This window comes from Loxodonta africana, chromosome 2 (assembly GCF_030014295.1).
Source record: "Loxodonta africana isolate mLoxAfr1 chromosome 2, mLoxAfr1.hap2, whole genome shotgun sequence".
Classification (NCBI taxonomy): Eukaryota; Metazoa; Chordata; class Mammalia; order Proboscidea; family Elephantidae; genus Loxodonta; species Loxodonta africana.
In genome coordinates, this window is record NC_087343.1 from 37851552 (window position 1) to 37879157 (window position 27606).

At 41.2% G+C, this 27606-nt stretch overlaps 1 protein-coding gene across 3 annotated transcripts in view; it reads left to right on the forward strand.

Moving 5' to 3' along the window:
• NPR3 (natriuretic peptide receptor 3) overlaps positions 1-6011 on the forward strand; it is an 86943-nt gene extending 80932 nt beyond the window's left edge. For 2 of the 3 annotated variants that reach the window (XM_010588085.3, XM_003407929.4), the window contains exon 8: positions 240-6011. In XM_010588085.3, the coding sequence (XP_010586387.1) occupies positions 240-351 (112 nt within the window). In that variant the 3' untranslated portion in view covers positions 352-6011. The remainder of the gene's footprint in view (positions 1-239) is intronic. The other variant, XM_064271091.1, reaches the window with a different exon arrangement.
• The last annotated feature ends 21595 nt before the right edge of the window (positions 6012-27606 follow it).

A 27606-nucleotide genomic window follows, 5' to 3' on the forward strand; every position in this document is an offset into this window, starting at 1 on the left:
GAAGAAGGGGGAGGATTGTTCTATGCTATTTTGGAAAGAATGCCAATTTTTCTCCTTGAATAAGGGCATAATGCCTTGCGGCACACTACTTTAATCTCTGACTATGGCTTCATATTCTGTCACTTCTCATTTATCAACTCAAACCCAGATGTCCCTTGAGGGCACTCTTTGTAAGAGAAACCATAGTATGTTGTAGCCAAGTGAGGTTTTATTACTACATTCAGTTTCTCTTTACCCAGGAAAAAATACAGAATAACCATTGAGAGACGAAACCAGCAAGAAGAAAGTAACATTGGAAAACATCGGGAATTACGGGAAGATTCCATCAGGTCCCATTTTTCAGTGGCTTAAAGGAAGACTTTTTTTTTTTTTCTGCTCGAGGTTCTTTAAGGAGATAGATGGGATGAAAGACATCAATGGAACAGAAGGGACACTCTTGAAGAACTCATTCTTTTATGCATTTAGTCATTTTGTTTTAAAATTTCTTTAGAAGCTCAGGAACAATTAATAATCACCATATGCCTCATGGCCTTTCATCTCATGACAAACAAATATAAGGATATAATGTCACTCTGTTAGTTGTTCATACTGTTTCAAGGGTAGACAATTAGGTTTATGGTTTTAAAATCTGGTGTCTCCATATATCTTGATGGCTTTTGGGGGTATTTCACAGAAGCATATAAAATGTGGTTCTCTTAAATGAAATGAATAATAGCTAGAATAAAATCGTTTTACAGGTAGAATATTCTTGGAAAGGATTTAATACCCAGGAAGAAAAAAATGTAATGAGAAATGGCAAGGTTGGAAATGCAGCTGTCCTCTCTTTAGAGTTGGTGGATGGATTTGAGGTGAAGGACTGCCCTAGCCAACGTGGACGTTCAGGTTCTGACTTTATATCTCAAAAGGGGATTGATTTTCTCCCTGTCTCCTCCAGTGGCTTAACAAAGCTGCTCTGGAAAGTTGTAAATATTAGTGAGACAAGAGGATTTATATATATATATACATATATAAAAAGCTAGTCTAAAGTGTTTCCTTTTTTAATGTAAAAAAAAAGGCCCTATGTCACGCTAACATTTTAAGTATTTTAATCTTATATTTTGCTATTAGAAAATGTGTCTATTTTTTCATTTTGAAGATTAAATTTCACTTCTATTTTAAAAGCATGGGTAATGTGTACCACAAACCAACAATGAAGAGAGATGCTTCTCTTCGTCTCTCTGTTTCCCTCTTCTCCTTGGCCACCGCCAAATGCTAAGTGCTGCTTGACTTACAGAGATCTGGAAATGTATTCACATTACAAACTCTCAAGGAGTTAGAGTTCTAGCCTTCATTTTACCTGATTTAAATGCAAGTTATTTTAGGGATAGACACACCGCGCCAATTAAGGCAAAATGAAGATATTCATGATTAGGGGTGAAAAGTTACTAGAATTCAGCAGGTTTTATAAAGTGAGGCCTCCCTTTTTCTTCAAGGGCAACTTCAGAACATGACAGTAGGCACAGAGTTGATAAATTTAAAAAATGCATGCATGGCATTTTACCAAAATCCACGGTGATGTTTTTGGTTAAAAGAGGGAATATCAACATCTTACTATATTCTCTTTTAGCCAACTCCGCAGAGCGTTACGGTCATCCACTAATAGCCTGTGTAACACTGGGTTGGGTGTGGGGATGAGGAGTTTGAACTACGTTGATTAAGTGCTTACTGAATATCTGCTTTGGGCCTAGTACTCCACACAGGGGTTTGAACTCAGGTTGCCTTTTTTCCTTGTAATCTGTGGGGGAAACTAGACAGTGAGGGGAGAGAGAGGAGTTGCCAGACGAGTGTACCACCTCGTAACAGGTCACTAGGGCCTTTCCTTCATAGCATTTTGAGCATCTGAAGAGTAGATTTAAAAATTATCTTAATATCTGTAAAAGCCCCACATTAGGGAGGGCAATGGCCGAGCTTGAGCGATTCCCTGTAGTGATGGAGGCCACGGCTCCCCAAGGTCCCGGGCAAGGCAGTGTGACTGAGAGCTGCTAGCCTGGGATTCGGCCATGCCTGCTTCTCTGGAGGAATCTGCCTCTGCTGCCACCACTTCAGCCCTTGTGGATGGATTACTTCTGCATGAGGCACATTTTCCCTCTATAGTTTAAAAAATGGAATACTGGCTGCTGGAGGGCCTAATAAAAGAATTAACCAAAAGAAAGAAAGAAAGAAAAGCAAATCTTTTGCCATCCAGTCAAATCCTACTTGTAGCAACCCTATAGGACAGAGTAGAACTGCCCCATAGGGTTTCCAAGGAGCGGCTGGTGGATTTGAACTGCTGACCTTTTGGTAAGCAGCTATAGCCCTTAAGCACTGTGCCACCAGGGCTCCAAAACGAATGAAAAGAATTAACCATGATCAACTGGAGCAGCTATGTTATAGTCTTCCACGCTGGATGCAAAGGAAAAAGTGCTAAGTTGGAAAAAGGATGAAAAAGGAAAAGAAGAAAAGGAAACTCCAGAAATTCCAGACTAATGCAGAAGAGAGATTGGGAAGTAAAATCCAGGACAGCAAAGCCTTTGACAGCTTGGGACTCCCCAAAATGAGAGCAGAATGGAAAGAGTGCATCCGTCTTTACCAAAATTGTAGAGCTTCTTTCTTTCTCATTTTTATTTTTCACAGATGCTTTCCATCTATTTTAGAGGTATTCGTTTTCTATTATCTAGTGTTTTTTAAAAAAAAAAATGAAATTTTGAGCCCATGTGCCTACTATGGGAGGGAAAAACACTCTACCTGGTTGCAGTCTGGGGCATAAACATTTCTAACCTTTATAGAATTTATAGGGCCCATTAAGCCTAACACTTAAAAAATGATTATATTTTATTTCTACTTCAGGGGGAAGAATAGTCCTAAAACTAGTATTATATGCCTAGATAAAATCTTAAAACGAGTGCAAGCGTAGCTTTTCAAAAACGGCAGAACAAATTCTGAGGTTTCTGGTGTGTGATGCCATCCTTTTCAAATCTTAATTTGAATCCACTGTTTTTAACGTTGATCTCTTGTGTACCTTTCTGTTGCCTTGAAATCTTCATACGAGTTACCAAGACTCCAGTAAGTTTTACAAACTCCATTAAGTTGAGAAACCTAAAAGTACAGGTGTTTTTTTTCAATTTTTTTTTGGGTTAAGACTGCTTGAGACCGTAATTTGGTATTTAAGCTCCTAACTTGCTAAGCAACATCTCGGACAGTTAGTCACGCATACATTGCCAGTAGCCACATACCATACAGTGAGATAAACAGGGCTTTAGTTCTGAAATTCATTCTATACATTTTTACTGTACTTGCTGGGTCTAGATTTCACAGGGGTGCTTTATTAGTATTTTCCCATCTGGCCAAACATAAGCTGACATTGATACAGATCAAAGTGAGTATAGACTATTTGGTGTTGGAAATAAATTTTGGTGTTCTGATTATCATTGTTACCTTCTTAGATTTTTTTTTTTGGACTAAGAAATAAAAGCTTTCCTCGATGATCACTTTTATTTGGAAAGGATTTTCTTTGCATAGTCCATATTTCCCTCCAGACTGACCACAGGTTCCACAAGGTTCTAGCACCCCTGTGATAATTCCATTTCTCTGAAAAGCCATCAGCTTGTGATGTCCTGGGTCACAGATGCAGTGACATAGCCCTTAAAATAATTCTTTAAATTTTAGAAGCTACCTTTAATGGGGGAAGAGAGAAGCTTATGGGAGGGGAAGGTTTTCTTTTCTCCTTGGAAACCCTATGGGGCGGTTGTACTCTGTCCTATAGGGTCGCTATGAGTCGGAATCGACTCGATGGCAACAGGTTTGTTTTTTTTTTGGTTTAGTATCGTTAATTTACTCATGCAGATGTGCTCTCTGCCTTTAACTTACACCTTCTTTCTGGTAGTGGCTGACTTTTGTGCGCAGTAAGATACTCTGTCAGCAGTGACCTTTGTATAGACTTCATACACACAGTGACAAAAATTCAGAAAGTAGGCTCCAGTAGCATTATGGCCTTCATGTCAATGAGTATACATTGGCTACTTGCAGATGTCTCTTTAGGAGACCAAACAGAATATTAAGCCACTGGTATCAAGGGAACATTTATATACTGGAAAGAACGCTACCTATGTTTCTTGGGATACAAAGAACTAAGATCCTGAGTGAATGCAGTCATAAAATCAAATGCCAACCAAAGTTAGGCCCCTGATCTGTGTGTCACGGGTTTTGTTTAGTTACACCCTGTGGTTCGGTGCTTCATGAGGAAGCTGGTAATGAGTTTCTTGTTCAGTGGAAAAGACCTTGACTGTCTAGAAATACGGAATCTGTTTCAGGGGCAGTGTGGAAGCAGAGAGAATGAGATGCTGCTCAAAGGGATCTGTTTCTTTTTTACTTGGTCTTTAGAGCTAATGGATAACCGGTAATTTAGTCCCTTGTCAACAGCTCTTTTATATGCCAGACTCAACAAGAAGCGTAGGGCATGCCCAGCACAAAGAATCAGAAGTATGATCCTCAAATAGGAATGGAAAAGGGGCCAATTGCAGATGGTCACTGACTTTGCCACCTACCCCACCCCATCCACCTGTGTCTTCAGAGATATGTTAGCATCTTGCCCACCCAGGTAGAAACCTGTGAGTAGGACTGCCATACTTCCTCTGAGGGAAGAAAGGCACATGGGTGCTATCTGTCAGGATGCAGCTGGCTTTTGATCAGAACCCCTTCGTGAACTTGACCACACATGCCCTCGGGGTCAGTGTGAGCCTGTGATGTCCGTCTGCTCCCACCAGCCTGACTTTGGTTTTCAGCATGTAGAGTTCACAAAGGCTCCTTGCTGGTGGACCCCACAGCCCGAGGCAGGCTTTAAAATGATTTCCAAAAGGTGCTGGTTTGGAGTTCTTTCAAATTTCTCATTAACCACTAATGTTAATTCACTCCAAAGGCCAAACATTCTGAGCTAGCCAATGGTGTTAATGTTCATGTTTTAAGCTACTTTAAACCGAGTCTTAGAAGTAAAAATCCATAGGTCGTAATGACTCTGACGTATCAGGCATGGAATGATTCCTTGGAGAGAGATTGGAACAAGCAGAGTTCAGGGTTAGCCAAAATGCCGGATGGTGTGGATTCCGATTTTTAAAGACCTAAATTTCTATGCACAAGGAATAAAGGGACCACTTACCAACTGTAAAATTACAACGTAGGTACCAAGGTATTTTTTATGTGCGAGGAGAGCAAAGCTATCATAGCACATAATTGGGCAGAGAAGGCTGAGAAGGAGGACAATTTGGATTTTGAAACAGCGTGTCCTATTTATTATTCGGTGCCAAGATCTGAAAATCTTCACTGTGGTGTGTCTTACTTCTAAGACAGCAATGAGGCGTTCTTTGATGGCCTGGACATGTGGTGAGTTTGCAGAGCTTAGCATTGGGTCCTGGGACTCAGATTTGTTCCTTGCGAATGGTGAGTAATTGAAATTGAGGGGACATGGGACAGACACTGTGGAGGTGTAATTCTGGGTCACGTGATTCATTGTTAATTTAAGTACAGAATTACCAAACAATACACACCCTACCGTTAGTCTGGTAGAAGAAAGAAAGTAAAAGTTGTATAAGCTGCGTGCAGTTTATTATTCTAATGTAAAGTAGAACTATCTGCATATAATGTGATTTAATTTATTGTTGTTTTGTGTAGAAAACGAGAATTCATGACTGTGGATATAACCCCTGTTTTGTACAATATATTTTATTTCTGGTGCAAACTGGTCATTTAAAATATCGACTTAATTTGGTGTTTGGATCTAAATGTGTACGTGTTCTTGTAAATGTTTCTATTAAGCAAGGATGCCACATACCCAGACTATTACAATGTGTTCTCATTAAAAAAATACATCCCACAGAAACCTTTTCCTGTTTATAATTCAGCCACCGTACACCGCACATCTCAATATTCTTTGAGGACTTTCTGTTCTCCTAGAACTCTTTTGACTAAAATTAGTAAAAGTGATGAATTGTAGTGTTCAAATGGTATCCACGAAAGGACTCAAGACATTCTGCAAGCAAGGGAAAACCTGAAAAAATAAATGAATATACTACCAAAAAAAAAAAAAAAAAAAAAAACCCACTGCTGTCAGTTCTGACTCATAGTGACCCTATAGGACAGAGTAGAACTGCCCCGTAAGGTTTCCAAGGCTGAAATCTTTTTTTTTTTTATACTTTAGATGAAGGTTTACAGAACAAACTAGTTTCTTATTAAACAGTCAGTACATATATTGTTTTATGACATTGGTTAACAATCCCATGACAAGACGACACTCTCCGTTCTCAAACTTGGGTTCCGTATTACCAGCTTTCCTGTTCTCTTCTGCCTTGTAGTTCTTGCCCTTGGGCTGGTGTGCCCCTTTAGTCTCATTTTGTTTTATGGGCCTGTCCGATCTTTGGCTGAAGGGTGAACCTCAGGAGTGACTTCATTACTGACCTGAAAGGGTATCTGGGGGCCATACTCTCAGGGCCCATACCAAGGCTGAAATCTTGACAGAAGCAGACTGCCCCATCTTTCTCCTGTGGAGTGGCTAATGGGTTTGGACGTTTTGGTTAGTAGCTGAGCACTTAACCACTGCACCACCAGGGCTCCTCAGTACTACCAAATGAGGGGTGAGCCTTGAAGTGTCAGGTAAGAGAAGAGCTCTCCCACAAGTAATAAAGATTATCCCAAGTCTCTATAGCTGGAGACCACCACATGGTGACAGAGCATTGGCCTCATTAACTCAAGATTTTTTCTCCTTGCCCACTTTAAGGAGATCCTAAGTCAGTTTTGTCACACGAAAGAGCCCCCCAGTTTCCAGCACGCTAAGCTGATGCACCAACCTCAAGTTGCCTCTGGGTTGTAAAAACCTGCTTCACACTCTGGGAAGCTGTTAGCTGCCATTTACTCCACCCTGACTCACAGAGACCCCATGTACAATGGAGCGTAACACTGCCTGTTCCTGCACCACCCTGTGGTCAGCTGTGGATCAGACTGTTGTGATCCATAGGGTTTTCATTGGCTGATTTTCAGAAGTAGATTTCCAGGCCTTTCTTCCTAGTCTTACTCTGGAATCCCCTCTGAACCCGTTCAGCATCATAGCAAAACGCAAGCCTCCACTGACAGATGGGAGGTGGCTGTGTTTGACGTGCATTGGCTGGGAATTGAATCTGGGTTTCCCACATGGAAGGTGGCAATTCTGCCACTGAAATACCAATGCCCCCATTCTGGGAAGTTACTCTTGATTTATTCCAAGTCTGAGAAACACACAGTGATTCTCAGGGTTGCAGCAATGTTCCCTTGTTCTGCTACCACTATCAGTGAGGCCTCCTGGCAATACCACAAATGCCATTCCCACTCGGTGCTGTGTTCGAGAAGATTCTGTAGCAGGATGCTGACTGGAGGAGGAGTGTGGCAGGAAACACAGGGTATTCCCACTACTTTCTCATATCACCAGGGCTCCGTCCATTGAAAGCTAAAAAAGAAAAAGAAAAAACCCAACCCACTGCAGTTGAATTGATTCTGACTCATAGCGACTCCATAGGGTTTCCAAGGCTGTACATCTCTATGGAAGCAGACTGCCACATCTTTCTCCCTCGGAGCCGCTGGTGGCTTTGAACTGCCGACCTTCTGGTTAGCAGTCAATTGCTTTAACCACTGTGCCACCAGGGATCCTTCATTGAATATTATTAGGCCCCTCAAAATTCTAAGTTGCCTTGATGCCAATTAGCCTGACTCTCTTGGAGGCTGAGAGACAAAGAGAAGGAAGAAGTCCCTTTTCTGCACACCATCCCTCACCAAAAGGGTTGGGACGAGGGCCAAGAGGGAGACAGCGATGGCCATAGTTTATTTGAAGCTCTCAGAGCGCCAACACAGCTTCGCTCAAATCGGCATTTTCTCCTCTGACTCTTGTATGAGGTGCCACACCTGGGCCAGCTGTTGTACACCTGCCATATACTTCCTGTTTTCTCCCCCTGGCTGAGAAGTCCAAGGAAGGCTCCCTGGAATTCATCCCTTTGGGACAAGGAAGCCAGCAGCTGTGATGAGTTAGAGCTGCACTGCTCGGCCCAAAACATGGAGGACCCCCACATGACCTACGGAACATCTTTCCCACCAGTGGCTGCCCTCAGTCCCAGGGGTCCCCAAGAATGCTGCTGGTGGTGGTGGTGTTAGATGCCATTGAGAGGGTTCCGGCTAATCGTGACTATGAGTTGTACAGCAGAAGTGCTGGCAATTTGCCCCAAATGCAACAGCGTTATCTCACGAAAGTTGTAGTCTGTGAGTGAATTTCCCAGGGTAGACAAACCCAACCAGTTGGTGCTGAGCTGATTCCAACTCACGGCAGCACCGTGTGTGTCAGAGTAGAACTGTGCTCCATCGGGTTTTCAATGGCTGAGTTTTTCAAGTAGATGGCTAGGGCTCTCTTCTGAGGCACCTCTGGCTGGATTCAAACCTGCAAGATTTTGGTTAGCAGTCAAGCGTGTTAACCATTTGCATCACCCAGGGACTCCAGGGTAGACAAAGGGGGTTCTTGTTCTCCTGCTACTCCAAAAGGCCGAGAGAGACCAGGCATCATACAGGCTGGTAGAGAATGTCTGCATTAAAGTGATGCCTCTGAACTAGAGGCCATGAGCTCCCTGGGTCAGCTTATAGAGGCCTGCTCCTCCCTGTTGTGTACTGTTGAGTTGATTTCAACTCATAGTGACCCTATAAGACAGAGTAGAACTAGAAAATTGGGTTTCCTAGGCTGTCATCTTTACTGCAGCAGATTGCCAGGTCTTTTGTCCTACAGAGCTGCTGACGGGCTCGAACTGCCTACCTTTCGGTGAACCACTGTGCCACCAGAGCTCCTTCTTCCAGGCTTAGCGGCTCCCCATACCAAGCTAGAGACGAGGCTCACTCTTCCAAAAGGGCCTCCGACGGTTCAGAATGAGGAGTGGATAAGCAGATCTGGGAGGCTGCATTCCAGGCCTTGCTATACCCCCACATCCCTGAGCGCAGCAGCTAGTGCCAGGTACCCTCTGGCAGAACATAACGGGCTTCGTGGAATGCTTGAGGAGAACCAGCTGTGCTCAAGGAGATCTGTGTTCCCCAGCAGGGATGGCTTGGTAGTGTCAAAGGTATTTTATGCTTTATGGCAAAAATCCAACAAGAAACTGAACCTGAATAGAGCTTGCCACCTGGTGTCTTAACCGTGGACTCCATTATGACTATTCTTAGCTTTTTATTCAAGAGGAAAATGAAGAATGAATAGTGTATGCCCTTCTCAATTTAATAACAGTAGCTACTTATTGGGAGCTTTCTACATGCTGAGACTGCACTAACCCCTTGCCATCAAGTTAATTCTGGCTCATAGTGACCCTATAGGACAGGGGAGAACTGCCCCATAGAGTTTTCGAAGAGTGCCTGGTGGTTTCAAACTGCCAACCTTCTGGTTAGCAGCCATAATGCTTAACCACTATGCCACCAGAGTTTCCAAGATTGCACTAAACACCTTAAATGTGTTTGTTTATTTAACCCTCACAACACCCCTTAGCAGTTGCCATCACATCCACTCTGGCTCATGGTGACCCCATGTGCGTCAGAGGAGAACTGTGCTCCATAGGATTTTCAATGGCTGATTTTTCAGAAGTAGATCGCCAGGCCTTTCTTCCAGGGTACCTCTGGGTGGACTCAAACCTCCAACCTATTGGTTAGCAGCTGAGAGTGTTAAGCATTTGCACCCCCCAGGGACTCCCACAGCACTGTTATGAGGTAGGAACCATGGCTATCCTCCTCACTTTGGATATGTGTCACCTGAGGCACAGAAAGGTTAAGTGACTCGCCCAAGATCTCATAGCTAGTACGCGGCAGAGCTGGGATTTGAAGCTGCCCTGCTGGCACTTAGACAATGGCGATGCTAAACTACTTAATCCAGCAGATGGTGGTTATTCCTCAGCATTTTTTAAGTAGACCTCGCTTCCTTTTCACCACCTTCCGTATCCAATCAGGATACCATCCATTTCTTCCATGCTCACTACCATGGAACAAGGTCTTTATCGCCTTACCCTGAAATTATCAGGGAGCAGTGTCCTAACTCTTCTCCTTGTTTCCAAGCTCTCCTCTTTCACTGATTTTTCATGTAACTGCCACATCAGTGTTCCTAAAATAGTGTTATGATAATGTTAACCTCTCCTGCTTAATAGCCTTTAATGACTCCTGTCTCTCACAGGTCGGATTCCGTAGTCCATATGCAGTGTTCAGAGTCCTACAGAGAACCACCCCAATCTTGCCTTATAGATTTATTATTTACTATTCTCTTGATTCAGTCAAATTGGGCTGGATTTGACTTACTCATATGGATTTACTTATCACCCAGTAAACACTTCCCATACTTTCCTGCCTGGAAAACCCTTCTCTTTCTAAACAAGTCCATCCTTAATCTGCAGTTTGAATCTCACTTCCTCCACAATGCCTCCCTGTCCACCTTAAATTCAAAAGTGCTCTACCTTTTCTTTGTGCGTTAATTGTCTAGGGGATGATGAATGGGTGGCCTGCAGATGTGTTGTGTTTGGCCAGTCAGTGTTTAAAAAAACATAAGCATATATGCTTATGTTTCCCACAATCTGACACTCCCAATGTTCTTACATCCAGCTCTCTTTGCTAATATGTATTAATGCTCTGGAGCTTGCAAATCCTGTCTGCACAATTCATGGGAAAATCACGTAAAGCTTTGCAACTCTTCTACTGCCGCTTTATTTATCCTTTTAACATCATAACTTCAGAATCACTGGTCTTTGAAGGATTCCGTGACACTTTAGATTTAAGCCTTGCTCCCTTTAGCTACTTTGTCAAGCACTATGTGATCCGAAAAGAAAATATTTTCTGCTCTAGGGGAATTCCTTCTTAGAAAAACTCCATAGAGTTTTTGTAATGCAAATACTCACTCTGTAATATTTCTGCTTCGTGACTTAAAGCTGGGACACTCTTAAATGGCATCCCCACAAACAAGACTCTAGAGCTTAAATTTCTGCTTCTCTATATATGAGCTGTGTGACGTCTTAGCAAGCCATGGACAGTCCTGAGCCTCAGTTTCCCCTTTTGTATGTTTTAAAAAATGCTGTCTTGTAGGGTTTTAAAACACTAGAAGCTCAACAAATGGAAGCTAGTACTATTTCTTCAAGGCGGCCTTACTTACTTCCTAAAGTTCTTGGGTTCTGGTATCAAGGCTGCCCAATATGGGGGCCCCAGGGCCTTTCTTACATGTGACTTTATCCTCATTTCATAGACAAGGACACCAAGAGAGATTGTGTGTATGAAGTTCCTGGCACAGAACAACGATGCTGGCTCACACATGTGGTCACCCACCCTCTGTCTGGCACTGGTCTACACCCTGTCACTCACGAAGTCCTCACCACAGCCCAATGTGGCAGATGCACGTTGTTACGTGCTGTCCAGTCAGCTCCGACTCATAGTGACCCTGTGTATAACAGAATGAAACATTGCCTGGTTCTGCGCCATCCTCACAATTGTTGCTATGTTTGAGCTCATTGTTGTAGCCACTGTGTCAATCCATCTTGTTGAGGTTTTCCTTTTTTTTGCTGATCTTCTACTTTACCAAGCATGATGTCCTTCTCCGGGGATTGGTCCAAAGTAAGTGAGACAAAGTCTTGCCATCCTTGTTTCTAAGAAGAAATCTGGCTGTAGTTTCTCCAAGGTGGATTTGTTTGTTCTTATGACAGACCATGGTATATTCAACATTCTTTGCCAATACCAAAATTCAAATGTGTCAATTTTTATTTGGTCTTCTTATTCATTGCCCAGCTTTTAAATGCATATGAGGTGATTGAATACACCACGGCTTGGGTCAGGAGCATCTTAGTCCTTAAAGTGGAGTCCTTGCTTTTTAACACTTCGTAGAGGTCTTTTGCAGCAGCTTTTGCTCAATGTAATGCATCGTTTGGTTTCTTGACTGCTCCTTCCATGGACATTGATTGTTGATCCAAGAAGAGGGAAGTCCTTGACAAATTTAATTTCTTCGCCATTTATCATGATGTTGCTTATTGGTGCAGTTGTGAGGATTTTTGTTTTCTTTATGTTGAGGTATAATCCATACTGAAGGTTGTGGTCTTTGATCTTTATAAGTAAATGCTTCCAGTCCTCTTCACTTTAAACAAGCAAGGTTGTGTCATCTGCATAATGCAGGTTGTTAATGAGTCTTCCTCCAATCCTCATGCCACACACAGTTATCTCCTTTCACAGATGACGAAACCGAGAGAGGAGGAGTTAAAAAACTTGCCCTGGTTGGGAAAGGGGAATCTGTCTTCAGAGCCCATACTCTTGTCCACTGTGAAATATGGCTCAGCACCGTCAGTCTGTCCCTCACACCCTAAGTATTTCTACCTTCAATCACTGGTACCCACTTCCATAGCAGTTGCAATGAGAAGAAAAAGAAAACTTTACAGCAGAATTTAGTACTGTAGTTCAGAGGTTCCCATACGCCCATCTGCAGACTGGTGCCAATCCAGTGTTTGTGCTGAAATCAGAAAAAACTAGGACAATACAGGGAACTTTTCACAAACATAAATTGATTCACTATTTGAAGTATTGACTTTCTTCCTGAGACTACAACTTTGTGATTTGGTGTGTTAGTTGTGAAAATGCCCTATATTTTATAAAAGTATAGTGATAATAGTGTTTTTTTAAATGTCTCTGCTTGACAAAATAAAAAGTTGGCAACTCTAAGTTTTCCTTTTGAAATGGTTGAAATTCATGAAATCTGTGAATCGAAAAACATTGCTTTAGTCTGTTATGGTATTTCATAATGTTCTCTTGTTTAGTCATTGTAACGTGAGTATCTTGTCTTCTGGGCACCAGGACTCGGCCTCCCCCCTCCCCACCTTTTTTTTTTTTATCCCTGGAGATTTAGGGATTTCTATTCAGTAAATCCCTGTCAGCTGATTCTTTGAGGGCCACATAGAGTCTGTGTCCTGGCCCAGTTTCCTAATAGTTTATCTTTGTCCTGCTTCAAGAATGCTCACATTCTGACTACAGTAAGAGGGACTAACAAACCAGAGCTTTTGGCAAAACAAACATTTCAGACTATTGCTCTTTTCTGCAAAGGTTTTTATAGCTATTTCTCAAAACCAGTCCTCAATGTTGAAATTTTAGTTATACTTACAAGCAGCTTCTATAGTGAAACAGACCGCTACTTATCAGCTTATAATACAGGTAGTCCCCGACTTAAGACGTATTTGAGTTACAACAAATGGAACTTTTTTTTAATCATTCTTTTTTTTGTACATCTTATTGTTAGTAATATGTTGCAGCATGAAATTTGCTGATGCTGTCATTCTCAGATGTTCACTTGAAGATCCTCAGTTTTATGATTTACTGTGCAAAACACTGCTGTATTTATAAAGATTTTTGTTGTTAGGTGCCATTGAGTTGGTTCCAACTCATAGGGACCCTTTGAAAACAGAATGAAACACTGCCTGGTCCTGCGTCATCCTCACAATTGTTGCTGTGTTTGAATCCATTGTTTCAGCCATGGTCAGTCCATCTCCTTGAGGGTCTACCTTACGTCAAAAATGACTTACAACAGAGTCCTCTTAATGGAAGCCTGTCATAAGTCGGGAACTACATGTAATAAAAATGATAATGATAGTAATAATAATGTGAAAACACATTAAAGAGTTTTTACTTAGTGTATTGCTCCAAATTATGACACTGAAATATTTTCTTCTTGCTTGAATCCCTACATACCAGTGTGAATGCTTTACTCATTTGTTCTCATTTCTATCTACCCATTCAAGATCCTTTATCTTCTCATTCGATGAAATCCTTGGCTCAAAGCTACTCTTAGGTTTTGTTTAAGAATTAATTGTCCTCCTCTGGCTTATCTCTACCACATAAAAGAAACCCACTGTCTTAGTTAGGGTTCTGGAGAAAAACCAGTGAGACATATACCAAAAACCAAACCTGTTGCCATCCAGTCAATTTCAACTCATAGCGACCCTATAGAACAGAGTAGAACTGCCCCATAGTGTTTCCAAGGAGTGGCTGGTGGATTTGAACAGCTGACCTTTTGGTTAGCAGCCATAGCACTTAACCACTGCGCCACCAGATCTCTGTGAGACATATATATGTATATATAGAGAGAGATTTACTTCAGGGGATTGGCTCAGGCAGGCCAAAGTAGGGGTTGGCAGGTCCAAAATCCATAGCTGAAGCTACAGGTTGGATTCTTCTGCAGACTCATGTTCCAAGATCCATAGGTCAGTCTCTGGAAAAAGTGCAAAGTGGAGAGAGAGAGCAAGTTCTGTCAAAATATCTATTTATAGTCTGAAGGCAGACCACACCCTAAGGAACTCCCCTTTCAATTGATTGATCACATTAGATTATTTTATGTAATGATTACATTACATTAGATTAAATTATGGAACAGCAACTCATCTAGTGTTTGGCCAAACCCCTGGGAATCATAGCCCAGGCAAGCTGACATGTCTGATTAACCATTCCACCCACCAACCTGTGCTGGAGCTGGCTTTCTCAGGCTCATGTGCCCAACTATTAAATTTTCAGAAATTTTTGGAGGCAGTTGGTAAACAAACGCATTATTAGAAACTAAATTATATAAGCTTACAATTAAATAAATTGTATTAAACACAAAGATAATAAATATTCAAAAGACCTCAATTCCTAATTATTTTATTACGTTTTAGTATTATCTATGCTCTTGAAGTTATTTATGTCTATTGTATCTGTACAGTGGGAATACTAAAAAATGAAGTGCCTCTGTGCAGCTTTTCCCAACTCCACTTTGAGTGACGTCACATTTCTGCTTGAAATTGGCCATGGTGTGGATAGTTACACCATTGAAATTGGCAAGCAACAAAATCAGGGCACTTTTCCTTCAGACATCTGGTTATTAAGTACTTACCGGCACACCACTGAGTACCACTTCCTTCTTCCTACGGGGTGACTCAGAGCTCAATCCCTCATCAATACTTCCCTTTCATGATAAACAAATTGACGTTTTAGAAGTTAAGAAATCTGTTCAAAGTCTCACAACTGATAAACAGTAAATTCCAGGACTAGGACCCTGAGCTTCAAAAGCCGATTTGGTGCTCTTTTTATGCCAGAGCATAAAGGACACCTCTGAGCCTAAAAAGGAACCTTGAATTGTAGGACCAACTTCTCAGCTTAATAATGGCTCTGGAGAAAGTTCTGGCCTGAGAGACTACCAAAAGATCAACAGTCTTGATTCCTGTAGCATAAATCTTAAAAAACAAAACAAACAAACAAAAAAAACATGTCCACGGTCTCAGCTAATTGTCTTAAATTGCCTCCCCAGAAACCCTTAGTATTTTGCTGAGGTTTGTGTGTACGTTACCAGTTGGGGAATAGAGAGAGGAGGGTAACACAAAAGGATGAGAATCATTAGGAATCTGACAATTGGAAATTTTGCTGTTGAACCTTCTAGACCTGCCACCTCCTCCTAAATCTGCAGCTTCCACCCCCACATACCATATACTCACACATGGCATACACAGATGGACATGGCAAAGTTCAAACATGATAAAAAATGTTTGACCCAAGGCTTCAGTCCATATTATTTGTATAACATTAGCTTCTGTGATATTTTTAATATTTTATTTATAACGTAGAACCAATTTAAGCACATTCGTATTAAAGCAGAGAAATTTTTACAGGCGTCCACAGGAGTAATGAGTACAAGTTCCTAAAAAGAATGAGGACTCCATCGTCAGCCTCCACGGTAGAAACCATTTGCATAAACTGTGTAAATTCTCAGATGTGAGCTACTGTCTTTTCAAAAATCTCTTATAGAGCAAAAATGTTTTGAGTATACTTAATTCCTTAAATTAATAAAACAAATGTAATAATTGATAATAAATTAATAGCCACCTCATCTTCTCACGATATTATCTGCATGGCCCAGCTACTGCCCTCAAAGGACTGACGTTTCTCTGAGTGCCCTCGTTGGCCAAGCATGTTCTGTGGGCATCATATCTATTCTTCCATGACGATATTTCTGACTCAGTACATTCCCTCCCACCACCCAAACTTTATCTTCTTTTCTATCTTAGGAACTCAGGCACATTGCAATGTTTCCCTTGACAACCACAGTATATAGTGTTAGTAAGAGAGTGTTCAGATACAGAGTCCAATGTCATGGCTTAAAAAAAAGGCAGAGAGTATTCTCCATGCCAAACCACAGCTAGACTGGGGTATTCAAATTGTGCGAGGGCAGTAGGGGTTCAGTGGTAGAATTCTTGCCTTCAATGAAGGAGACCTGGGTTCGATTTCTGGTCAAAGCACCCCATGTTCAGGCACCAGGCATTCATTCTCAGTGTTGCTATGATGCTGAACAGGTTTCAGCAGAGCTTTCAGACTAAAACAGACTAGGAAGAAAGGCCTGGTAACCTACTTCTAAAAATCAGTCAATGAAAACTCTGTGGATCACAACAGTCTGATCCCCAACCGATAACTGGGATGGCCCAAGACAGCATTTTGTTCCTTTGTGCATGGAGTCTCCATGATTCAGGCCAACTTAACAGCAGCTAACAACAACAACAACATTCAAATTGCAAATATCACCTGGATCTTTTAAGTCTAAATTATGCTTTCTAACATATAAATGACGGATTGTGAATAGGCAAGAAAGGGAAACTGAGTGTGTCTAGGACTTTAATAGCCCTCTGGAGTGTGTGGGAGGAGGTCGTCATTTAGATGTTAACATATTCCTCCTCCTCGCTGTCATCACATCCAGCTCGTATACCAAGCAGTGTAGGAAGTTACCTTAGGACTTGCAATGAAGAAAGATCTCTGTACGTAAGCTAGACAAATTTTATATTGATACATTCATGCATCGAGTTGAAGATATAGAGTTCAAGCATGTCCTATCTCAATGGTATCCATTCTCTAATTCCTTGCCTACATTTGGTGAGGAGGATTCCTCATGGGACCCAGACTTCTTGCCCTCTGCTTGAGGAGCTCATGGCAATTCAGCTGTACTGATAGGTCTCCAAGGGGTTCATTCTTTAAATCACTTTTGAACATGTACAGGAGACATTCCTACAGCCTACTTAGGAAACTATTTCTTGAGGAACAGCCATCACATTTCTGAAAAATTATGGTGGCAGCTGATCCAAAATCTTGGCCTTGAACTCTAGCCAATGTTTTCTTGACTCCAAAGTGTCCTGCCAAAACAAAGTAATTGCACAGCTGACAGAACCTCTCTTGTTACCTCTTAGGAATGACCATAATTTACAGCCTGCAATGCCAATGGGGGTCTCCCAGTGAACATAGAGCTACTCTGGGTGGATAGCAGTGAGTCATCTCAGAGCTAACTGACTTTCTCAGGAAAACACGGAATTCCTTGTTTGAGGAGAATGAGCACCACAGGTAGTGATCTTTGCTTTCACTGTATCTATGTGCTCCTTTTTTTTTACTTCCAGATGCCTGTTGGTTTCCCGACTTTATAGTTTGGTGCCATTTTCTGAGAGCTCCAATTCTCCCGGGTGTTGGTCCCCGACTTCAGGTGGCCATGGCCAAAGCTCTCACTATGGAGATTTATTAAAGGAAAGACATCATATTTGGCTTTAATAACAGGCACGCTTCTTCTTTCTAAAAGGAAAAAATACTGAATTTTTTTCTGAAAGAATATTGTAGGCTTTACTGTCCTTAATTAGGCAAGGTAAGTCCTGGGGCTTAGGGTCCTCTGGGCTGCAGATTCTAGAATCTAGAAGCCTTGAAATGGGGTGAGAAGGGAGAGTGGGAAATGTGTCTCTAAACTTTGTGAGTCTGGATGAGTAATTGAGCTTAAAGACTCATGTTTCCTGAACTCTAAAGTTCTCCAAGGTTGTCATTGTAGGTAGTTGGGTTTAAAGTTTTCTGCTTTCTGATAGAGCTAAACACTGAGGTAAGTTTATCAGGCTCTCACTAAGGACCAACCAATGGGAAGAAAGAGGGGACTGGTTCCAACCAGGTGGCTAGACTCCAATTCATGGCAACTTTTCTCTGAAACATTCATTCTTCTATTCCCACATGGTTGTCAAAACCCAAGTTCTGGTTTCTACAAACTTGCAAAGTCTCCCCACTTTGTACCAAGGGCTGTAGCAATTTGGTGTATGCTCTTACTGCTCTGGTGTTCCTTCAGTTCCTTTTGCAATTTGGGCCCCTAGGGCTTTCTTTAAGAGTTCCTGTATAGCACAAATGGTTAGGCGTTGACTACTAGCCGAAAGGTTGGCAGTTTGAATCTACCTAGAGGAGTCTGGGGAGACAGGCCTGGTGATCTGGTTCTGAAAAGTCCGCAGCCTTGAAAACCGTATGGAGCAGTTCGACTCTGTACATGCGGGGTTGCCATGAGTCAGAATTGACTCAGCGGTAACTAATAACAACAACAGGGCTTTCCCTTAATTTTTTTTGGTGAACTCAGTTAAGCATTTAAAAGAATGTTATATTTATCCAGTATTTCTAGCAATTCTGTAATGGGCAGTGTCACAGACTGAATTGTATCCCCCCAAAATATGTGTCAACTCAGGCCATGATTCCCAGTATTGTGTCGTTGTCCTCCACTTTATGATTTTCCTAAGTGTTATAAATTGTTATCTCTGCCTGTGGTTAAAGACAATTAGGGTGGGATGTAACACCCTTACTCAGATCACAGCCCTGACTCAATGTAAAGGGAGTTTCTTTGGAGTATGGCCTGCTCCACCTTTTATTTTACGAGAGATAAAAGGAAAGGGAAACAAGCAGAGAGTTGGGGACCTCATACCACTAAGAAAGCAGTGCCGGGAGCAAGACGTGTCCTTTGGACTCCGGTTTCCTGCACAGAGATGCTCCTAGTCCTGGGGAAGATTGACAAGAAGGAACTTCTTCCAGAGCCAACACAGACAGAAAGCCTTCTCCTGGACTTGATGCCCTGGATTTGGACTTCTAGCCTACTAACTGTGAAAATAAATTTCTCTTTGTTGAAGCCATCCACTTGTGGTATTTCTATTATAGCAGCACTAGATGACTAAGACAGGCAGTTTCTAGGTACTTGTAACCTCCATAATGCCAGAAATGAAGTCTTTGCAATCTGGTGTATATTTTTGTTTTTAAGTGCAGTCGAGTTGATTTCAACTCATTACGACCCCATGTGACAGAGTAGAACTTCCGCATAGGGTTTTCTTGACTGCAATCTTTATGGGAACAAATCACCAGGTCTTTCTCTTGTAGAGCTACTGGGTGGGTTTGAACCGTCAACCCTTTCGGTTAGCCGCCAAATGCTTAACCATTGTGCTCTTTATCTGATGTATAGATGGAAGTAGGTCAACAATAGATGCCTTCAGATCAACAGTGGATGCCCTAGATGTGTCAGGCCTTGGTGCAATCCTCAATTGTGGTCTGCTAGGTGAGGTGAGTTTCTGCACAGCACACTGGGTTCCTTCTGGAAGCAGTTTTCTGAAAGGGGCATCAGGTCACATTCTGCTGCTGGACCACCTGAGTCTCTAAATCTCTGCTGGTCATACTTCCCATCTGGGCCCCTTTTTATACCTACAGTCCAGACTGCTGGTCTCTGTTTCTTATTATGTGCCCAGACCCTGACCCACTAACTTGTTTTTTGTTCTGTGTTATCCTTGTGGTTTCTCACTGTCTGATTGCTTTAAACTATTGCCTTGCTCTGAACCATGTATATTCACCTTTAAATGGCTCACCTGGTCCTCAGGTTTTTCCCCAGGCCCTACCGACTGTTGTGCTTTAGATCCTGGGATGTAGCACTTTGCCCTAGTCTTCTCTGCACCACTGATGGAGGCAAACCATATGAAGACTCTGCCTTGAAAGTTTAAGCACTATATAGATTGTAAGGAGGAGACGGTGGGTCTGTGGTTTCAAAAGATTCAGATCTATGGAAGACATTCGGAATTGAGGAGACATGAAGTTAGCAGAAAGGAGGTCTTGCATGAGCCTCTTCAGTCACTCTTGTGACTCCAAGGTTATTATCTCAGTTCTATCTCTGTTTACACTCCATACTCTCAATAATTCTCAAGTTACTAGGAAGGACAAATAAGTCCTGACCCCTAGAAACTCTCTGTATTCTTTCTCCCACCTATTTTTCTGTATCTGTGAGGAAGCCTCCCAACAAATCTCTTCTGGAGTTAATAGCTCCACACGGCCACGGACAATGTCTTATAGTTCTCCAAAAGATTCTTGGAAGTATGGACATTTTGAAAATATTCAGTCAATCTCTTTTCTGTTCAGCTGTCAAAGGCAGATAGAGATTCAAATGATCTTCAAAATTCAAAAAAGTTATGACGAATTAAGAATGAAAAACATTCAGAACATTCATGTTTTGTTTTCACCCAAAATTGTCATTCGACTAACATTCACTGCAAAATATCACCTTGTTTCATTAATTTAGACTTTATAGAGCTCTCCTTACAAGACTTTTGTGCTGTTTTCTTAATGATGAAAAGACTATTTCATTTTGGCTTCTGCTATTCTCCTTCGAACTCATCGTAGGTCATTGTGTGCCACCTTTTATATGCTTGGGGTAGAACTATAGGGGTTCAGTCCTTCCTCATCTTAAATATTCATCTCTCCACAAAATGAGGTGGATGGCTTCTTTTGGAAATCACAAAGGTCACATTGGCCACCTCTAAGGAACTTCTAAGGAAAACAAGCAACGTATTGTTTTCACTACAAACTACTTTTTTGTTCATCACATTTTATTTGGAGTTGATACAGACTCAGAACCCAGATTATATGGCTTGGCAGCTTTGTGTTCCTGTCAACGTCATGCCATTCCCAATGAGGGAAAGAGTCACACCCTTGGGTATCTCATGTTGCTCATTTGCCCAGTGTGCCTCTCCTCAAGCGCATGGCTCTAACATAAGAAATCACACTTTTTATATTTGTTTTTGTTTCCCTATTATCTCTTGACTTGTAGCCCTCTACCCATTCAACACTGCAAAGTACATGGGGAGAGGAGAAAGTATGACTCATGATTGATGAATATTTTATTTTATTGGAAGGTAGCTTTAAGGCAATGCAGCGTGCTGACCTATGCTTGACCAAACACCATTAAACACTTTCAGTCCAATACGACTGAGAGATTCATATGGAAAGAAAGTATTTTCTTCACCTAGACTATGGTGAACACAGACCAGAAATCTTTTAAAATTCAACGGCAGAGAAGAAAGATGTCCACGATCCATCTGGAGCTACCATTTTTAAAGGCTTCTTGCTCAGTGACATAATTACTGTTGAAGTTAGTTGAGTGGGGTTTTCTGTTATTTGAAGACAAAGAATCCTAAACGATGTAGCCATGCATAGAACTTGGTCTTTACGCTGTGAGCAGAGGGGAGTCACTGAAGAGTTCTAGAGAAGGTGTGACATGGTCAGATGTGGGTTTTAAAAAGGGCTCTAGTTTTGATGTGTGGAGATTGGGTTTTAGAGATTTAAGGGTGGATGTAAGGTGGAAGAGTAAAAGAGGACTAGGGTCGAGGGGGAAGATTTTGAGATAGATCTTGGACATGTTCAGTGTAAGCTGCCTTTAACTTTGCTCCTTGGAGATGCCAAGTAGACAGTGAAATACATGGGTCTGGAACTTAGAAGTGAGACCTAGGTTGGGGAGATGCATTTAAGTGTCTTTGAAGTCATGGATGTGGATAGATGGGCCTGGGATGAATCCTTGAAGAACTTCAATACTTAACGGCTGGATAAGAGGGGGTGAGTCTCCAAAGCAGACAGAGAATGAGAGACAATGACAGAAAGTTCTGAACACCTGCGGTCAGTCCATGGGTTTCTACTTAAGAACCTATAGGATAGAAGATTGGACTTAATTTCTCAGAATTCTTCTGAGACCCTCTATTCTAAGGTAATAGAGATGCATGTGCACATATTTTCTCATTTAACTTTATGCTTCTAAGTAATTGTTTTGAATATTATTAGACTATTTACAATAATCAATTTAAAATTGAGAAAAAAAATTAAGTTCAATGACTTCAACTCCCAAGTTTTTAAGAAATCCAGATTGACTTTTCTGTTTTCATATATCCAACAGTCCTCAGAATTCCTACTTTCTTAAGCCAGCAACCATTAAGTTACTCTTAAACCCACACTAAGTACTATTTAACACAGGGGACAGAAAGCCAGATAGGTCTGGTTTTTGGTATCAGTAGTGTCTTTGTTGTGGAAAGATGTCAGTTCCCAAATTCTCACTACACTGTACAGACCTGTGTACCTCAGGCAACTTTATAGCTCAAACCCTACTCCTTGGGGACTTATAGCAACTTGTAAATCCATGAGGAATTTTTCAGCAAAGTTCTATTTCTTAGTTTATTTATGGATTAGACTTGTAAGAGTAGATTCATTCTAAGGCTCTAATGAGCAGACTTTTTTTTTTTCCCTCACACTGAAAAGAACACTTGCTTCTCTTTTTCCAACATTCAGCTTATGATGGTTTTAGAATTTATGTTCTCAGTTATGTCCCCCATTGACTTTGAAATCTTAGAAAATACTCACCATGGTTCTTCCCAGAATCCAGCTCTATTCAAAGCCTTTCTTTATGTAGCATTAGAAAATGGAGACCCACAAAACTATTTCACTTTGAGTTTGTTGCCCTGGTTTACTTCTAAGAACATTGGCTCCACTCTACCGACAAACCAGAAGTTTAAGACAGTGGTCTAATAAATGAGCAATGTCTGTTATTAGAGGTGGAGAATATGAAGAGGATTTCCATGAGAAGTTTCTCAAAGTTGGGCTGCAGGTAAGTTCTTTTTTTTCTTTCATTGTAAAAGACTTCAGTCAATTTTTTATTTTTTAACAATAAGATGTCTTTAAGAATAAAAGTCTATAAAACAAGTTGGAAAGTGCTAATGGTTGTAATGTCCACTTAGTAAATGTGCCAGCATCATGTCTGAAGCTGGTTTGGGTCATTTCGTTTCCTTGACTTCTATGGGGTTCTCAATATATGGGATCTCTTTACTTTCTATGCAGAGCTGAATTTTCTTGTAGTCTTCAGCACTTACTCATTTCTGTTCCATTATTTCCAAACTTTGTTCTTTTCTGCTTCACCTCAGTTCAAGTATATTTTAAGAGTATCTTCCTCTTTTTGGACCATAGGGCATAAAATCTTTGAGCTGAAAGTTCCCTTAGAGTTTACTTAGTATAATGTCTTCAATTTACAGATGAGAAAACTGAGGCACAGATAAGGAAAGGGAATTGCTGGACATGAAACTCCGTAATGGGGATTTCTTCTTTTGATGCTTCCTGCGCCGTTTAATATTTTCCCCATGGAATCCTTCACTACTGCAACTCAGGGCTTGAATTTTTTCTTCAATTCTTTCAGCTTGAGAAACGCCGAACGTGTTCTTCCCTTTTGGTTTTCCATCTCCAGCTCTTTGCACATGTCATTATAATAATTTGTCTTCTCTAGCCACCCTTTGAAATCTTCTGTTCGGGTCTTTCACTTCATCATTCTTCCTTTTGCTTTAGCTGCTCGATATCTGAGAGCAAATTTCAGAGTCTCCTCTGACATCCATCTTGGACTTTTCTTTCTTTCCTGTCTTTTCAATGACCTCTTGCTTTCTTCACGGATGATGTCCTTGATGTCATTCCACAACTCGTCTGGTCTTCGGTCACTAGTGTTCAATGCGTCAAATCTGTTCTTCAGATGGTCTCTAAATTCAGGTGGGATATACTCAAGGTCATATTTTGGCTCTTGTGGACTTGCTCTGATTTTCTTCCATTTCAGCTTGAACTTGCATATGAGCAGTTGATGGTCTGTTCCACATTTGGCCCCTGGCCATGTTTTGACTGATGATATTGAGCTTTTCCATCGTCTCTTTCCACAGATGTAGTCAATTTGATTTCTGTGTGTTCCATCTGGCGAGGTTCATGTGTTTAGTCGCTGTTTATGTTGGTGAAAGAAGGTATTTGCAATGAAGAAGTCATTGGTCTTGCAAAATTCTATCATTCGATCTCCAGCATTGTTTCTATCGCCATGGTCATATTTCCCAACTAGTGATCCTTCTTCTTTGTTTCCAACTTTCACATTCCAATCTCCAGTAATTATCAATGCATCTTGATTGCATGTTCGATCAATTTCCCACTGCAGCAACTGATAAAAATCTTCTATTTCTTCATCTTTGGACCTAGTAGTTGCTGCATAAATTTGAATAATAGTCGTATTAACTGGTCTTCCTTGTAGGCGTATGGATATTATCCTATCACTGACAGCGTTATACTTCAGGATACATCTTGAAACATTCTTTTTGATGATGAATGCAACACCATTCCTCTTCGAGTTGTCATTCCCAGCATAGTAGACTGTGTGATTGTCCGATTCAAAATGGCTGATACCAGTCCATTTCAGCTCACTAATGCCTTGGATATCAATGCTTATGCATTCCATTTCATTTTTGACAATTTCCAATTTTACTAGATTCATACATCGTACATTCTAGGTTCTGATTATTACTGGATGTTTGCAGCTGTTTCTTCTCATTTTGAGTCGTGCCATATCAGCAAATGATGGTCCCAAAAGCTTTACTCCACCCATGTCATTAAGGTCGACTCTACTTTGAGGAGGCAACCCTTCCCCAGTTGTACTTTGAGTGCCTTCCAACCTGGGGGGCTCATCTTCCAGCACTATATCAGACTATGTTCCGCTGCTATTCATAAGGTTTTCACTGGTTAGTGCTTTTCAGAAGTAGACTTCCGGGTCCTTCTTCCTAGTCTGTCTTAGTCTGGAAGCTCAGCTGCAACCTGTCCTTCATGGGTGACCCTGCTGGTATCTTAATACCGGTGGCATAGCTTCCAGCTTCACAGCAACACTCAAGCCCCCACAGTACGACAAATTGACAGACATGTGGTACTGAAGGAAGAAGTCCAAGCTGGTCTGAAGGCATTGGCAAAAAACAAGGCTCCAGGATTTGATGGAATATCAATTGAGATGTTTCAACAAACAGATGTAGCACTGGAGGTGCTCACTCATCTATGCCAAGAAATATGAAAGACAGCTTCCTGGCCAACTGACTGGAAGAGATCCATATTTATGCCTATTCCCAAGAAAGGTGATCCAACCAAATGTGGAAATTATAGAACGATATCAATATTATCACATACGAGCAAAATTTTACTGAAGATCATTCAAAAACGGCTGCAGCAGTATATCGACGGGGAACTGCCAGAAATTCAGGCCGGTTTCAGAAGCGGACGTGGAACCAGGGATATCACTGCTGATGTCAGATGGATCCTGGCTGAAAGCAGAGAATATCAGAAGGATGTTTACCTGTGTTTTCTTGACTATGCAAAGGCATTCGACTGTGTGGATCATAACGAACTATGGATAACTGCAAAGAATGGTAATTCCAGAACACTTAATTGTGCTCATGAGGAACCTTTACATAGATCAAGCGGCAGTTGTTTGGGCAGAACAAGCGGATAGCGATTGGTTTAAAGTCAGGAAAGGTGTGTGTCAGGGTTGTATTCTTTCACCATACCTATTCAATCTGTATGCTGAGCAAATAATCTGAGAAGCTGGACTATATGAAGAAGAACAGGGCATCAGGACTGGAGGAAGACTCATTAACAACTTGTGTTATGCAGATGACACAACCTCGCTTGCTGAAAGTGAAGAGGATTTGAAGCACTTACTAATGAAGATCAAAGACCAGTTTAGATTGCACCTCAACTTAAAGAAAACAAAAATCCTCACAACTGGACCAATGAGCAACATCATGATAAATGGAGAAAAGATTGAAGTTGTCAAGGATTTCATTTTACTTGGATCCACAATCAACAGGCATGGAAGCAGCAGTCAAGAAATCAAAAGATGCATTGCATTGGGCAAATCTGCTGCAAAGGACCTCTTCAAAGTGTTGAAGAGCAAAGACGTCACCCTGAAGGCTAAGGTGCGCTTGACCCAAGCCATGGTATTTTCAATCACATCATATGCATGTGAAAGCTGGACAGTGAATAAGGAAGACAGAAGAAGAATTGACACCTTTGGATTGTGGTGTTGGCAAAGAATATTGAATATACCATGGACTGCCAAAAGAATGAACAAATCTGTCTTAGAAGAAGTACAACCAGAGTGCTCCTTAGAAGCAAGGATGGCGAGACTGCGTCTTACATACTTTGGACATGTTGTCAGGAAGGATCAGTCCCTGGAGAAGGACATCATGCTTGGCAGAGTAGAGGGTCAGTGGAAAAGAGGAAGACCCTCAACGAGGTGGATTGACACAGTGGCTGCTACAATAAGCTCAAGCATAACAACGATTATAAGGATGGTGCAGGACTGGGCAGTGTTTTGCTCTGTTTGCATAGGGTCGGTATGAGTCGGAACCAACTCGACGGCCCCTAACAACAACAACAAATGGGGATTTACCTTAGACCCTAGGTCTTCTTAGTACTGATTCATCCACCTGCCCAAGGAGGCAATATAATGTGAAGCAGGGATCAGAATGAAGGCACACGCCTGAAGGGTTTATTTCCCCACTGTATTAGATAGTGTATTAGTTTCCTATGCTATGTAACAAATTGCCACAAACTTAGTGGCTTAAAACAATACACATTTGCTGTCTCACAATTTTTGTGGGGTACCTCCTTGCCATGTGTGTCTCCTAACATGGCTGCTGACATTTTGTCAAAGCAAGCTGGGAAGGAAGTCTCTAGCAAGGCAGTCTCAAATAATGTAATTGTGGAGAGACTTCTCATCACCTTTGCCACATTGAATTGGTTACAAGCAACTCACAAGTCCCATCCACAGTCAAGAAAAGGGAATTATACAGGTGTGAATACCAGGAAACAGGAATCATTGGGCTAAGAGTAAGTTCTTTTTTCTTTCATTGGGGTCACCTTAGGGTCTCTCCACAACAACCCCAAACAATGATTTACTTGGACTAACACAGGAATATACCAACGATCACGAAGATGGCACAGGATGAGGCAGTGTTTTGTTCTGTTATACATAAGGTTACCAAGAGTCAGAGTCAACTCAACAGCAATTAAAAACAACAACAACAACAAAGGAATACATTACAAGCAAACAATATTTTTATGGTGGGTGACAGCCAGCATGCAAACATGTTTCTAGAACTCTATCCTCTATATTGTTCAACATTTTTATCAATGTCTATGAAAATACAAAAGAGAGGTTTTTCTAATTTATGGGTTAATGAAATCAGAGTGTTAGCAAATAATTTGGATACACAACTAAATTTCAATTTTCTTTCTATGCTATGATATTTTTGATGTATGTTAAAATGCTTTTCATATTTGAATTTTCTTGTGTGTGACCTTGTCCTATCCAGCCACAGACTTTCATGTACCTTGGAGAAAATTAGAATTATCAAAGCAGGAATACAAACACAAAGATAATGCTCACCTTTTAAATTCTATGGTGGCAATTTTGAGTCTACAGCCTGACAATATTTTGCTTGGGTAAGAGAAAATAGATTTTCTAAACTTCTTTAGTTCTCAACAACATTTTTGATTATTTAATTTTAATAAAAGTAACAGGGCAGAAGGAATTTAGGTATGATGGCAGAAAAGCTCCTTTTACCAAGGAAGGAGAAAAGGTTATGCCTTTCTATCCCAGTG